Source organism: Diceros bicornis, chromosome 27 (genome assembly GCF_020826845.1).
Source record: "Diceros bicornis minor isolate mBicDic1 chromosome 27, mDicBic1.mat.cur, whole genome shotgun sequence".
Classification (NCBI taxonomy): domain Eukaryota; kingdom Metazoa; phylum Chordata; class Mammalia; order Perissodactyla; family Rhinocerotidae; genus Diceros; species Diceros bicornis.
The window spans coordinates 31,072,015-31,088,775 of record NC_080766.1 but is presented as its reverse complement, the minus strand read 5'-3'; the positions used below and the strand labels follow the sequence as shown (position 1 = coordinate 31,088,775).

General features: G+C 36.4%; 1 protein-coding gene across 1 annotated transcript; it reads left to right on the top strand.

Moving 5' to 3' along the window:
- Positions 1-460: 460 nt before the first annotated feature.
- Positions 461-1,240, top strand: LOC131393014 (keratin-associated protein 26-1). Its single transcript, XM_058523386.1, has one exon. The coding sequence runs from the start codon at positions 528-530 to the stop codon at positions 1,101-1,103; it is 576 nt and encodes a 191-aa protein (XP_058379369.1). The 5' UTR covers positions 461-527; the 3' UTR covers positions 1,104-1,240.
- Positions 1,241-16,761: the final 15,521 nt, after the last annotated feature.

The window sequence follows — 16,761 nt, the reverse complement described above, 5'->3', positions numbered from 1 at the left end:
ACCATATAGGTTATAGGATTTTTTACATTCTTTTACAACATACTTGCTTTTAAGTTTCTTTTTTCGACAATTTCCTAAAAGAATAGAATTTCCTCTCAAAGAGAGCTAACTTGTCATTGTTTCAAAGAAGTATTCTACAACTTTTGAAGACAAATCCAAGAGAGGCATTCTAAGAATGTTTAGGCAGAGGTGGTTATAATTGGAATACGTGAATGACCTTCAAAAGTATCTGTTTGGGTTGGATAATTTAAGAAGGAGAGATCCTATTAAAATTCAGTCACTCTGCTCTGTAGAAATGATGGAAGGCCTTGCCAGGAACATCCAGTTTTATGAGAGGTGGGAGCACCACTTCCGGGCTATAATGAAGAGTTCTGAGGCAGCCTCACACAACAAGGAAGAAGAGAGTCTGTATACACGATCATCACCTTCCAGGGATATATAAGGGATCAAGCCAAACGAGGGGCACAGCGAAACTTGAGACACTCGCTTCTTTCCAATCAACCCCAGCCTGCTCTCGGCACCTCACCATGTCTTGCCACAACTACTGCTCTGGAAGCGACAGCTTGGGATCCCTCAGAAATCTGTGTCATATTCCTCTCACCTCCTCCATTTCCCTCTGCTCTACAAATGTGAGCTCTGGAGATGTCCTCTGCTTGCCCAGCAGCCATCAAGACCACACCTGGCTCCTGGACAACTGTCAAGAGACCTGCAGTGAACCAACCAGCTGCCAGCCAGCCAACTGTGAGCCCAGCAACTTGGAAACTTCTCACTGCCCCTCCACTGCTTACTACGTGTCCGGACCCTGCCAAGGAACCACTTTTCTTCCGGCTGCTTCTTACGTCTCTAGCTCCTACCTCCCAGCATCTTGTAGACCTCCGAGGTATGTGTCCAGCAGCTGCCGACCCCTGCGCCTCCTCCCTTACGGATGCCGCCCCTTGGGTTGTTTGCCCTGTGGTCCTCAACCCCTTAGCGTCGTGTCCAGCTGCCTCAGACCTCTGCATCCTCTCTCCATTGGATACCGACCTCTGACCCATGTGTTCAGCACTTGTCATCCATCTTGCTCTCCACTGGGAGGCCAGTACCCTCCTTGTTCCAGTTTATAATCATGCTGAAGATCCAAGGCAAAAATTCCAACTCCATGGACTTTTGCTTCTTTCCTAGTAGTGACTGCATTTTCTTGGTTTTACTGTGCCTGATCTAATGCAAGCTGCTCTTTTCACATTTTTAACTCTTTTTTTCATCTCTCTCTGACATCAAATTATTTGGTTTACAATGTTATTCATATTGCTTGGGTGTGGGAAGAATTTCTTTGGTTTATGCTGTAATAAATGAGATCAAATCAGAATTAAGATTCTGGTTCTTCAATTTGTCTTTTATTTCTTCATTTTAACGGAGAAATGACCAACCTCAACTTCTTGCAAAATAAGTAACTAGGACTTGGGACACTCAAACATATGTTCTTATCTGACAATAGGGGTATGGCTTGATGGCTTATTCTTTGAGCTGCTTTCTAGATCTCGCCTCCTACGTACTTGAGAGACCCCAAATGTTCTTGGTGGAAGTTATTTTGAAAAGGCGAGATTAGGAATGATCTCCTTATCTCTGTCTTCCAGTGAACATACTTCCACCAGAATGTCCTTTCTAATCACAAACTGAGCCATATTTCAGGCCTGCTTAAGCGTTTGATGGCTTCCTATGATCTTTTCCCACAAAATAAAAAAAACAAACCCCTTACCATGACATCAGCTTCCTTCATTGTCTTTCTTCCTGCCACCTCTCTGGCTTCATTCTCCTCTCTGTATTGCAAATGCTAAGCTCCTGCAATTCTGACTTACATGCATGTCCTCAAACATGCTGCTTTTTACAAGGATCCACCCTTTTGTATGTCATTATTAAGACCAGGATGCCCTTCTGATCTATCGTACCTTGAAAACTCACACTCACTTTTAAAAACACAGTCCAGTTTCATTTATTAAACTGTTGATTTATTCAGCAAAATTTTTATTACTTACCATGTCCCAAATCGTCCTTTGCCAGGCACAAGAGATACAGAGGTGAACAAGACAACCCTGAACTATCTCAGTATTTACCAGAAGTCATGTACTATGGGACATATCTCTATCAAAGAAACCTTTTTCCCTCATTCAACATAAAATGTGTAGGGGTATATATTTCACAAATTAAAATAAAACTAAGCTATGAAGGCATGAATGTTCACCTTTTTGAGGAACCGGAATATCTAGAAACTGTGTCAGAGTGCAAGAAAGACAATGATCTCTAGGAGCTAACTAGTAACTTCTCTTTAGAGGTGTTCTCTTTAGACGGGTTCTCGGAAGCCATCTTTCGTTATGGACTTGCTGACACTGGAGCTGAATGCCGGTTGCTCCTATCATCATGTTCATGCTGCTGTTTTAAAATCCATTCTAGTTCATTCTTTTGCTTTACTTGCCTGGCTCTCCTAGATATTTTGAGAAATCTGCATCGTTTATTTTTCGAAGATTTTCTCAGGCCCTCTCCTTGCTCCTTACCCTAATAAGTAAATCACACATTGACTTAGCCTGCCTTTTATCTCAGACATACTTCTATTGTTCGTCTTGTTGGATTGTTTATTTTTAAAATAATTTTAAACGAGATTTTAGTTGAAATGTAACACACATGCTAATTTGTGCACAAATCATTACTCCACAGATGTGGCCGTTACGGTGACTTCTAACCTTTTTATTAGTTTTGTCCGTTCTTGAGCTTTAAAATAAAATTTTATATTATCTACCTATTTGTCTCTGGCTTCTTTTATTAAATATTGTGTTTGTGATATTCTTCCATGTGTTATATATATGAGTAGTCTATTTATTTTCCTTGATGTGTAATATTCAAGCTACTAAAACACCAAAATTTATTTATCCATTCTGCTATTGATGATCATATGGGTTGTTTCCAGTCTGGATTTATTAGAAATAATGCATAGAATACTCTTTTAATCTTCTTCATATCTTGTGATATACATATGGAAATATTCCTATTGGGTAATATATTCAGGTGTGAAAGTGATAAATCGTATGGGCTGTGCCTGTTCAGCTTTATTCTACACCACGACAAAGTTATGCCCTACAGTTATACCACTATTGATTTCTACTATTAGAGCATGAAAATTCCGGTTGCTCTATGGCCACATCAGTATTTGCGATTGTCAGTCTTTTTCAATTTAGCCATTCTAGTGAATATGTAGTTATAACAGATGTTAATTTTATTTTGAATTTCTTTGATGACTCATCAAATTGAGAACTTTTTTTTAATGCTTCTTGGCCAATTGAATATCCTTTTATTGCAAAGTAACCATTCATACCATTCATGCCCATTGCTCATAATTTTGTGTGTGTGTGTAAGATTGTCCCTGAGCTAACATCTGTGCCAATCTTCCTCTATTTTATATGTGGGAGGCACCTAGGATCTGAACCCACGAACCCTGGGCAGCAGAAGTGGAGCACACCAACTTAACCACTATGCCACCGGGCCGGCCCCCTTTATCTTATTTTTAATTCGCATGTTTGCTTTTAGAACGAAAAGAGTTCTTTATGTAATCTATATATTAGCTCTTTGTTGGGTATATATATTTTGAATATCTTCTTTCAAATCACTGCCTGTGTTTTCACTTTTTTAATGGTGTCTTTAGATTAATAGAAGTGCCCTATTTTTAATTTAGTTTTATAAATTTAGTTAAATTTATCAATCTTTTGTTTATAGTATTTTTTTGTCCTTTTTAAGAAATCTTTAATAGCCCAAATTAATGAAGATACTATATGAGAGTATATATATACTACTATACTATATAACTTTAAAGACTTTTTTGTTTTACCTCAACATTTAAATATGTCATCAATGTAAAATTGGTGTGTGTGTGTGTGTGTGTGTGTGCTACTAGAAGCCAAAATTCCAGTTAAACCAGCACCATTTCCTAAAAAGACCCTCCTTTTCCAACTGAATTGCAAATCAATGCCCTTTTTTTCATAAATCAAGTATCCATATGTGTGTGTCTATACCTAGACTCTTTGTTCTGTTCACTATTTGTCAGTTCTTATATCAATACCATGCTTAATTTTTCATTCTATTATTTGCATTTCTGAACTCTTCTCTAGACTTTGAGCTCTTCAAAGGCTACCTTTGTGTCAATATATGACTAGGCACTCTGTAAATGTTCATTGATTTGAATTTAAGTAAATTATGTTTTGGTCAGATACTTGTGGAAGCTAGGGAAAGAAGTATTTCGATTTAGGATAGTACTGATGAGAAATTCAACACGTTGGATTTTTTTCCTTTGGAGTTTTATTCTGTGCTGTCTTTCTTAAGGTTGGCTGGAAACAAGTGTTCACTTCTCATCACCTCATAGTTCAGAATTCTAAGAGCTGGAATTTAAGGGAAATTCTATATCTGATACCCTATGACCGGATAGGACCTGCTACTATTTATACATTAGCCCACACGTGATAATTTTGTGTTTCAAGCTTTGGGTCATGTTTTTTATTTAATTAATTTAATTACCTTAATATCTGGCGGGTAGTTATCATTGTTCCTAATTTAGCCAAGATAGTACAGATTATAAATTACTGATCCAGGATTTATCTCTAAGTTTTCTCAAAGCCCATGTTTCTCTAGTAAACTACATTATGATTATAGTACAAAAATTTGTTTATTTGCATTAATTAATACAAGGTCAATATTTGATGATATGTATTGTCTTCTAGCTTCACAGGTATATTTCCTATGGCTAAAATAAGTGGAGAATAGGTATTTAAGCTCTTTTTTCACAGAAATTGGATATTCTTTATCAATATTGAAGCACCAAGGTGTTGACGGTGATTAACCCACTGGGTATAGTCATCTTTGAACTGGATGTCATAAGAACTGACTTCCTTTTATCAGATCATGATCTCAAATAATATATTGCCCTTCCTAAGTGAACGTTAATCAAGAAGGCACATTAGGTCTCCATCACAACTAATTATGACGCATTGTCCTTAAAGTTCAAACTCAGACAGAATTATCTTGTTCCTTATCTTGCCTGAAATAGATTAAGGAAAAATAAATATTTAAACTTGAATAATGATTTGATTAGTCTTTAAATCAGGCACACATAAAGGAAAAATGCAAGGTTAGTCTAACAGAGTGTTCAGATATTTGAGGGTAGAATTTGGAACCTGGGTCTTTTCTCAAAGCTTAATTCTGAATAATCTCTTCTCAATATGATCAGTAGTTTCTTCACTCTCCACTGAGACACAATTTTTCTCAGGGAAATTTTCTAGAAATTGGAGAAGGTAAAGGCATTGAGAGTGACTTCTAAGGAATATATGGTCTTCTGGTTTCAGCTGCAACATGTAAAGAGCTTAGAAGTCATCACTTCTGTCTTACAACAAGAATAATCTGGATAACTTGAAAATAAACAACTTTTCATGGACTCATCAGAGAGCTGAATTTTTAGGGCAAACTGTCACCTCAAAACTTGGAGAAACAGGCGAATCCAGAGAATCACAGCCAAAGCCTGCTCACCTGGAGCAGAAGGTTATGCTGCCAGGTTCCTGGTAGGAACACTTGATAATTTGGAGGAATTCATAGTGGCTGCATGTGAACAAGCATGAGTGTGAGAACCTCCTAGGACCCACAGTCTTAGGGATGCTCCACACTTCATGGGTTTTACCTCCAGGAACCCCACCTGTTTCTCATGGTGAACAACCGAGGAAGATGCACTCATGGCCATGTCAGGGACAGGTGAGGAGTAATCCTAGTGACACACACCCAGAGCCACCTCCTCCATAACAAATTCCTACTCTCCAGGAGAAAAAGCTTTACCAGAGCCTTATCCAACCTGAGGAAAGGACATTTCTCTCTCTCCAGCTCCCACTAGCTTTCCTGACTCACCTAAGTGGGGAGGGGGGCACAGAAACTAAGAGACACTTGGGAAGGTCAAGCTCAAGGTCACAGGCCCACTAACAGGTTGATATTTAATTGTAAGATTATAGACTGCTTCCCCTCTCCCCCGCCTTACCACCACACCCGCAGGGCTCCAGCACAACAACAGTGGATTACAACCGAAAGAGCTACATGATGCAGATTCTTTGTGAGGAGGAGTGCGTAGGAGAGCCAAAAGGAGAGATCAAAAATGATACTAGAGATATCGGAAGCCTCTGGTACCTACAGCTGCAGCATATGTTAATCACAGCCCAAATCTTAGCCAGGTTAATTCGAAACCTCACACTAAAGGCCTATTTACATCAATTCCTATCACCCAATACAACGTCTGACTTCCTCAAAGTTATGTGTCACAGCAAAAGGTAATAAAAAACACAATCACCAAAGAAAAATTAAGCATTAATTAAAATTAGATTCAGATATGACATAGACGTTGGAATTATCAGACAGGGAATTTAAAAATCTTGGATTATTATGTTCAGAGCTCCAATGGGAAAAGTAGACAACATACAAGAACATATGGCTAATGTAAGCAGAGAGATAGAAACTCAGATAAAGAGGAAAAAAATGCTAGAAACCAAAAACCTTGTAACAGAAATGAAGAATGCTTTTGATTATTTCATTAGTAGACTGGACATGGCCAAGGAAGGAATCAGTGAGCTTGAAGATAGGTCAACAGAAACTTCCCAAACTGAAGTGCAAAGAGAAAAAAGAATAGAAAACAGAATAGAGCATCCAAGAACTGCGGGACAATTTCACAAGGTGTAACATAGTTGTAATTGGAATACCAAAAGGAGAAGAAAGAGAGAAATGAGCAGAAGAAATCATTGAAGTAATAATGGCGGAGGACTTTCAAGTTTTCATGACAAACACCAAACCACTGATTTAGGAAGCTCGGAGAACACTGAGCAGAATTAAAAACAAAACAAAACAAAACAAGAAGAACATTGTACTTACTCACATCATATTCAAACTCTAGAAAAACAAAGACAAAGTAAAATTTTGAAAAGCCAGAGAAAAAGCACCTTATCTATAGAGGAAATAAAGTAAGAATTATAGTGGTCTTCTTGTCAGAAATCTTGTAGGCAAGAAGAGAGTGGAGTGAAATAATTAAAGTGTAGAAAGAAAAAATAAAACACTATCCTAGTACCCTATATCCAGTAAAGTTATCCTTCAAAAGCAAAGGAGAAGAAAGATTTTCTCAGACAAACAAAATCTGAAGAATTCACTGCCAGCCGACATTCCCTGCAAGAAACATTAAAAGAAGTTCTTCAGGGAGAAGAAAATTATATATGTCAGAAACCCAGCTCCACATACAGAAAGGAAGAAATGTGAAGAAGAAATAAATAAATGTAAAACAAACTCTTTCATTTTTCTTATTCTTAATTGATCTAAAAGGAATATATAAAGTGGCATGAGTACTTAGTCATGGTTCCTTTCGTCATTTAAATCATTGAATCAGTCTTTTGCTTTGTTTTTTTTTTTTTAATATATTCCCTGAAACGGTTGATAAAATCTACTCAAAAATAAGAATTATTTCAGATTTACAACTCAGTCGATATTTCATTGTATCGTTTGATTGATACATTTGCATCATTTGAAGTTATTTCAGTGTACTTAATTGTTCAGTAAATATTAAGGAATTCCTATTATGTGCCAAGTTCTATTCTGGGTGCTGACGATACAGTGGTAAACAAGACAGGTACTATCCCTTCTTTCATGGAGCTTACACTCAATCTGGGCGAATGACAAGAAATAAACAGTAAATACTGATAAAGAATATGATAATATTAGAATATATAAAGTGGCATAAAAGGAATGAAAATGATACTATAAACAGGGAGATTGCTACTTTCAACAAAGTCAGGGGCATTTTGTCTTTTAAAAAATGATGTATGGATTGTAACTAGAAGGATTAGAAGCATAGAACTCTGATAAACTGAGGGAGGTGTGATCTAGACGTGGAGAACAAGATCAAAGACAGAAACTTATGGATTACTGAGAACAAAAGGCTAGTGTTCCTGGAAGGTAGTGAGTAAGTTAAGAGTCATACCAGAATTTTCCAATATATTCAATATATTAGATACTCTTGCCAACAACAGAGTCGTCACCTCTATCAGGTATGTCTAAAATGTGTTTAACAAGCATTGGCTGTTTTCCAAAAGTCGCGTAAACACAGCCAGATGGGCGTTGAATTAGAGGTAGATATTTCACCTGTACTTATCATGAATCACAGCATCTTGTTGACATAGTAAGGGTCAAAGTGGTTCGTATTACATAAAAAGGACTGATTGTCTCACAAGATGATTTTTAGAAAGATTTCACAGCTATAATTTTTAATGTTTGTTAATTAGCCATCATCTAATGTTTCACTGGAGTAACTCTGGTTCTGACCTAAGATTTCACAAAGTAAATGCCTCTAAGGGAGAGGATCAGAAGGACTAGTAAGAATTTTTGCTGTGTGGAATGTGTCAGCAGCCATGCAGGAATAAGCAAAGATATCCTCTAGATGTTTTCACATCTTCTGTTCCTATTCATGCATTTATTTCACCAGCTGAATAAAAATGCAAACAGCAGAGCTTGAACTTACAGCTAGATCTTTCAGAATTATGATTGATAGAAGAATATATAATGTGTGTAACTTTCAAAGCAACGGAAATGAGAAGCATAGTAAATTTGAGATCGTAGGGAGAACATGTGGAAGTACCCTTCCTAGCCAAGTAAGGAAGTGTGCTTACTTCTCCCTGGCAACGTCAAACATCTTCCAAATTCATCTATTGTGCTTGTTAACCTTCAATACAAAGCTACTCAACCAATAACTTACAAATATCTTGCTCACTTTTTGGAAGTTAACAAATCACAAGAAAAAATTCATATTGAGATATCAAAGTAACTCCAAGTGTAAGCTTCAAAAGAAATATTTAAAAGAAAACATTCTTAATTCTTTCACTTTTCTGACATATCAATCAGAGAAGTACTTAACTATTTTCTTGACCTTGTTCAAGGTCCAAGAACTTTTCTCCTCTCAGGTTATTTGGATATTTCTGTTCCTTTTTACTGATTGCATTACTCTTTTTGTATAGGAAATTGCTCAGCATATTTTAATGTACTTCCTTGGTCAAACAAGCGTGCGTCATAAATGGATATTCATTATTGCTAACATGTTCACCATAATCATTTTTCTATTTTTAATTGGGAATATAGGTGTTCAAAGTTTGGGCTGTGCATTAAAATGGAAGCAGGTTTTTTTTTTCATCTCTTACTTATCTAATTTGTGCTGGGAAATAACTAAAAATGAAAACTAAAGATCTACTTAAAAAATACAACCTGAGGTTATTTATACTCTGAAATATCTAGCAATTGGCTTGATAAGTAGGATTAATTAGGAAAAATCCTGTGGATTAATGGAAGCATCCATGTCCTGTGCATACTCAGATATTTTATATTGTAGAAAGCAGTGACCTTTTCCAAATGTGTAAATGCCCTTTATGTGACATCTGGGCCTCCAGGATGTCACGGGAAGGCAGTTTACTGCACACAAGGAACATATATAATGTGTCATGCATAAAAAATGCTGCTAGTGAGAGTCTATTGGATAAACTAACAAAAATCTTCCAAGTTCATATTCCAACAAGAGTGGACTGAGGAAAAGCACTCTATACAGAAGTCTAGTATCAAACACATCACTCTGATAAAAGTCCCTCATCTGAATCCAGCTACAAACTGGACATTTGTTATATAGATCTTTCAATCAGGTGCTGAAATTTTTTCAGTATTAGAAAACTAATCCAAACATACTTTCTAAAGCAATTTAACCTAATCATAGGATCATTGAACTCCATGGTCCCTCAAAAAATGTGTTTAATCCTACTTAATAAATTCTTTAAAGTCTCATGCTAGATTCATCTAAATATGAAGGTAAAAATAAACACCATATCATTATTTAATCTTTATTGCAGAACACACAGTAGTGTCAAGCTTTTTAAATTATACCTGTGGATGAATGCAATATTGAATATAGTATGTTTTGCTTTCTTAATTACAGCCATACGGGCCAGCTCTATCACACTGTGTATGTCAAATTATTTAGCAAAATGTAACATGTCCCCCTTTTTACTTTTTCTTTCTTTTTTTTTTTTTGGTGAGGAAGATTGGCCCTAAGCTAACATCTGTGCCCATCTTCCTCAATTTTATGTGGGACGCCTGCCACAGTATGTCTTGATAAGTGGTGTATAGGTCTGCGCCTGGGCTCCAGGTCTGCAAACCCCGGGCTGCTGAAGCAGAGCACTGGAACTTAACTGCTACGCCACCGGGCCAGCCCCTAACATGCCCCTTTTTAAAAGAAATTTTTACATTCAAATGATTCTAGAAAATAGGCCTACGTGAAAATTTAGAGCAATAGAAAATTCAGTTCTAGGAGCTCATACTTCCTTATGCACAAGTCTCTGTTATCATTTTTGTTTCTTTGTTTTGTTTTTGTGAGGAAGACTAGACCTGAGCTAACATCCGTTGCCAATCCTCCCCTTTTTTGCTGAGGGAGATTGGCCCTGGGCTAACATCTGTGCCCATCATTCTCTGCTTGATATGGGATGCTGCCACAGCATGGCTTGATAAGCAGTGAGTCGGTGCGTGCCTGAGATCCGAACCTGCGAACCTTGGGCCACTGAAGCGGAGCACATGAACTTAACCTCTACACCACCCGGCCAGCCCCTCTGTTAACATTTTTGATACATCTGCTTGAGTCTAATCAGCTGAATATAAACATGAACTTGTAAAGTTTCCTAACTCACAGTGAGTACTAGATCACAGGTGTCTTAGCTTTATATTTTCTCTACTATGGTCTTATTTTCTCATCCAAAGTCCAAAGACACTACTATTCTCTGAAAAAAAAATATCTAAAAATAAATTTTATTCTTTGACTATTCACATCTTTTGGCAATTATTTAGAAATTAAAGGAAGGATTGTAAGAATTGTAATATAGGGCATACTTAAGTGAGCAGAATCAAACGCAGACTAGGTTTTCTTCTGAATTCAAACCAGAGCTTTACTGAAAAGGTTAAAATCTATTTATTTCCATGATCCAAAGAAATGGAATTTACTTATCAAGGAATTGTGGATAGAACATTCAGAGGAGGAATTTAGCGTTGTTTAGGCACTTAAGGTCCGTGGTTTCAGAGGCCAATTGACAGGACACAAAAAAAACAATATTTTGTTGTCTCTCCACTTTTCTATTCTTCTTAATTCCACACGCAAGTACAAACCACCTCTGGTTCCTAATATAAACACACCTTTGTCAGATCTAACTACACAATGGAAAAGACAGAACAAATGAGAAAATGTTATGTGGCCCACACAACATGTTACCTGTTCCTGTTGGAGCTAACAGCAGTGGTATTGATGAGCCTTCATTCTCCATTAAAATAGAACGTCACTTTCCATTTGCTTTATGAAATTCTCATTGGTTAATAAATATCTGGTATTGTCAAGTCAGCATGAGCTGCATCTCTGGAGGTGATGATGGTCTGCAAGATATATCTGTAATACAAACATGAGTTGATTACAGAACTTTCTCGACTGCAGGGTGAAAAGATTTCTATATTTTAAAGCATACTTGACATCTTGTTTCTTGTAGAGAAACTTATTCTCTATTAATCTATTTATTATTAGGATGAAACAGTGCAGTAACACAACATTTCTATTTCCTTTCCAGTAGTGCGGGGATAGGGTAGAATAGAAGAAGAAAAAGAAAGACAGCCGAGAGGGAGGCATTGAAAGGGAAAAAAAATTGCCCAGTGTTGGAATCTGAAACCATGTTGATGAGAGTACAATTTAATATCATCGTTTAAAATTGTATCTCTAAATGCATTCATTCAACATTATTTATTCAATAAATGTTTTTGAGTTGTTATTATATGCTGGGAATTATTCTAGGTGTTGACTACAATGTATTTGTGGGATACCCATACTACTGATTCTTCTATATCTCTAAATAGTCAGTTTAGTTACCATGTTAATGATTTGGCCTCTAGAAACAGAACGCTAATGAAGCTTTAATCCAATGTGTTACTCTACAACCTGTCCATCAAATGTCAAAGCAATATGATATATGTGTGGGGTTGGCAGACATTTTCCTGAAAACATAAAATTTGCCGAGAGTTGCATGAGAGTTTTCACTGGCAATGAACTCTTTTCAATGGAAAAGAATTTCTGTCTTAAGATCTCCTAGAATACAATGGGTTTGTTTTTATTTTATGTAAGCATAGCTAATCAGAGGCTTTGAGAATTGATGGGTGCCCAAGAGATTTTCTTGTCCAGTGGATCCCTAATTTAGCTTGGCAGAGGCATCTGCAAAGTATAGCAGGCTCTTGGATTCAATTACAACTCTCTGAATATGCGCCTGTAAGTGATAGGTCCAGGAATCTGCTTTATCTTTTTTCCTAAAACCCCCTCATATTTTTCAAAGCAAACTTTTGTTTGGCAATAAAGAATCAATCTAAACTGCTTTTCTAGATGCTCATTTTCTTCTGGGTTCTTAGAAGAGGGTCTCAACTAATAAGATGTTTAACAAATGATGTTAAAAGTAACAATCAAGAGCCAAAAACTAGAAAGTAAAATAATCAATGAAAATACACCAAAATAAGAAACCTCATCAGTCATCCAAAAATACATATTAGATCAATACTAAGATACCATTTTCCATATCAATTTTGGCAAAAATAAGTAATGGTAGCAGTATCCAATGGTATTGAGAGTTTGGTGACTAAGACACACATGCACTGTATTAGAATTGTGGATTTGGAAACATGAATCAAAAGCCCTTAAAACATATTGTGATTTGAGTAGGTTAGAATTTTTTATGAAATCATAAATTAAACAGAAATAAAGCAGAAAGATGAGCAGCCTACCAGTAAATCCTAGTGAATTCACCGGTTGTCATGGGGGTCTATGGAAACATTTGCAAAATCTCTCAGGCCTTTGGAAAATGCTTTACCTCAGATACTGAGCGTTCCAATTAATTTCAATTTTACACACCAGTATTTTTTTAATGGGGGAATTTACATGTGGATATAATCTGGAAATAATTTTAGAATGAATGCAATACTTTATTTTGAAGAGTGTAGTTTATAAAATCCCACCACATTGTGTATGTTTTTCTCATTTTGCTGATAACCAGAATTGTGAAAACATCAAGGAGGAGGAGTCATACTTGCTTTGTGAGCTACTAGCCTATTCTTTGGTATGTTGTATCTACCACTTATGGATAAAAACATTTATTATCTTCTTCCTCCTCTCTTGCACCATATCCTGGAGAATGAATTCCGTTTCAGGTAGTTATGCCCCTGACACTCTGCTGGAAGTAATAAGAAGAATGAGGGTAAATATCTGGGACAGGAGTGTTTGAAAAATACAAGTAAAACTTTATGAGAAGGTTGCAGGGTATTTTCATTGGCATCTGAACAACTATTAATGGAATGCTCTCAAGCAAAAAATCTCAGCAAGACAGAAGTGAGTGTGTGTATGGAACTGCCAGGGTGCAGTGAGGATATACAGAAAATTTACCTAGAAGGAGACAATCAGATTTGAGAAAGTCTCTATAACTCTTCTGAAACTCACTCTGTTAATTTCATGTCTTTCAACAACTGTGACTCTAGTAATGATAACTCCTGCTCTTTTGGGAGTCATTGCTGTATTCCTTTTTCCTTATCTGTAGTTCTCTGTTCTGGAAGAGTGCTCTATGGAGGTGCCCTCTGCTTAATCAGTAGTTGCCAGTCTGGCTCCTGGACTACTGCCAAGAGCACTGTGGTGAGCCCACCAGCTGCCAACCAGCCAACTGTGGGCCCAGCAACTGTGAAACCTCTTGATGCCCTTCTACTGATTGCCGTGTGTCCAGACCTTGCAGAAACTGATTTTGTTCCTGCTACTTTCTGTGTCTGCAATTCAGGGCATTCACCAACATATACCAGATGTCTAAGGTTCCCAATTAACAGTTGCCACCCGTGAACCACCTCTCCTGTGTCTTCTAGTCCTTCAACTATACGTCTGATAGTGGCTTTCCTTTGATCTATGACTCCTGTTGTGGCATATATTGACTAGGTGCATAGCAGCAGCCAACCACTAACCTTATTGTCCAGTAACTTTAGTCCTCTGACCTATGTATCTGGTAATTTCTAAAGCTTGTGCCCTCTCTGGGGCACTGGGCATCATATATTTTCCAGTCAGTTTGGTTAAGCAGAATCAACATTAGAATTGGGATTTCTTGCTAAAAATGTCTCTCCATCTATCACTTCTTATAAAACTCTTTCAAGATAGATAGAGAGATAGATAGGTGAGATAGATAGATAGATAGATAGATAGATAGATAGATAGATAAGCTAGATGATATTTAGATACAGACAGATAGATAGGTAGGTAGGTAGATAGATAGATACATACATACATACATACATACATACACACATACATATATAGATACATAGATAGATACATAGATAGATAGTTAGATAGATACAGAGGGTTTTTTTGTATCAGTTGTTTCCAGATGCTCCTGGACAGCACAGTCTCTAACTCAGTTTTGTTTGCATGACTTCCAGCATGTAAGAAAAGACTTGTTTTAATTCCTAGTAAATGTGCTTTCTCAGATACTGTAAATATGGGTTTTGTTAACATTCATTTATTTATTGTAGTGAATTTATGATGTTTTTAATTAATGAGAGAGCTCTATCTACTTGATAAAGAGTGGCAAATATAACCTGAGTGATTTTGTGACTTCTTCATTGATTCATTCAGTAACTATTCGTTGACTTTCGAAATTGTGCTAGGTACTGTGTTGTATCATTTTCTTTGGATTCTTCTGGATGTTGATCATCTTAAGTTTTTTTTTTTTTATTATATATGAACTACTCTGATTAAAACCACTCTCAAACCCTGATTCTGAGATTCTCAAGGACATGGGACTAAAAGGGGTTAAACCTCATTCAATGGTGGTTCACTCCTGGTGAGGAAGACAGTACTTGGGGTTTATTCCACCTTTTATCATGGCTCTCAGAGATGGCAGGTAATTAAAATGGTGTAATCTTGTTGATGAGTTTCCAAGAGGCCGCTGTAATTAAAAGCATAAAAACTGCTAAACATGGTGTGACGTAGGCGTGGAAGAGTTGTCAGTGGTTGTTGAGTAAAATATATGTGTAAATCCATCAGAATAAGTTAGTGTGTGTTGAAATTCCATCAACTCTTCTGCAACTGGGAAAAATATGCTAATGTTATATACAAAGTGGTATTTTAGAATTAATTAATTGTACCAGTTACTGAAAAGTATGCATTCTGGGGGTTGAAATAGAAATATAATTTGACAGAGGAGTATATATTGCTTACCAAGGGTTAAATTTTTCTCAGTGCTTTATTCACTAGTACAGGTAAACTAATCATATGAGTTGCTACAAGGTGATATCATAAGAGGCCCATTTAAACTTTCTGGCAATGTATTGGTTTTCTATAATTAGTTAAAAAGAAGGGAATCGTGTGTTTTTTAAAGTAATAGCTTCCCAAACTCTTGAAGACATTAAAATACACCTACCAATGGTGTGGTTACATCTATTGTCCACTCATCACAAATAGAACCCCTGAATTGTCACAAAGATTGAATTCTTCTTTGCTTGGATCCTGCCTGGTGGTATGTTGGGAGCTTAATAATAAGGATTCTCACCATGAAGCTCACTGGATTTGCTTCATTTCCTGAGAAATAAAGTATAAGAAAAGCTACAATCAATTACCCAGTTCTTATTATTAGAAGGTGAATAGAGTAATATATGGGGGTTCACTTAGGAAAGTATATTAACATCATTGTTTTTCAGGCTACAATGGTGCTATTTAGCATTCAAAAGCAGTGTGGTAACATATTTTTTTGCTCTCTGACCATAGAAAAAGGAAAAATAAATTCTCATTTTTAACAATGGATTAGTTGTTCTTAAGGGAAATACCAAGAAATGCTGGGTAAGATGTCACAAGAGCTGGCTTATACACTCAGCTCTGCTTCTTAATAATTCTGTGACATGGATAAATTGAGTACATTTTTTAATTTATCTTCTCATTGGGAAAACAAACCTGCCTTCTTGCCTTGGAAAGCTGCTACAAAAATTAAATGAGGCAAATATGAGAAAGTGCTTTGTAATGGCACCTGCATGGTACCAAAATGTAAATTATTAAATGGCAGCTTATTTGACAAAAGAAGTTAAGTCCCAATAGCCTATGGCATAAACTGATGAAAATGTGAAATAAACAAATTTATTTGATTTTTCAGTAGTAAAAATTTTAACCCATGGTTTGCGTTTTAAATAAATCTTTTCTTTTAGAATTGTTTTAGGTTTACAGGAAAGTTATAAAGGTAATAAACAGAGTTCTATATACGCCATACCTAGTTCCCCCATTAATAACAGCTTACATTAATATTCACATTTGTCACAAATAATGAACAAATGTTGACTTATTATTGTGAATTAAAGTCCATATTTTGTTCATATTTCCTTAGCTTTACCTAACGCTCTATTTACATTCCAGGATCCCATTCAGGGTATCACCTTATATTTAGACATCATGTCTCCTTAGGCAACTCTCAGCTGTGATAGTTTCTCAAATTTTCCTTGTTTTTGATGCCCTTGAGAGTTTTGAGGTGTAGTGGTCAGGAATTTTGTAGAAGTTCCTCAATTTGGATTTGCCTGATACTTTTCTCAGAATTAGAGTGGGATTATGGGTTTTATGGAGAAACACCACAGAGGTAAATTTCCATATTGAGAGTACATACA

Excerpts from the sequence above, each read along its gene's own strand:
- LOC131393014 (XM_058523386.1), top strand. The coding sequence starts at position 528 with ATGTCTTGCCACAACTACTGCTCTGGAAGCGACAGCTTGGGATCCCTC.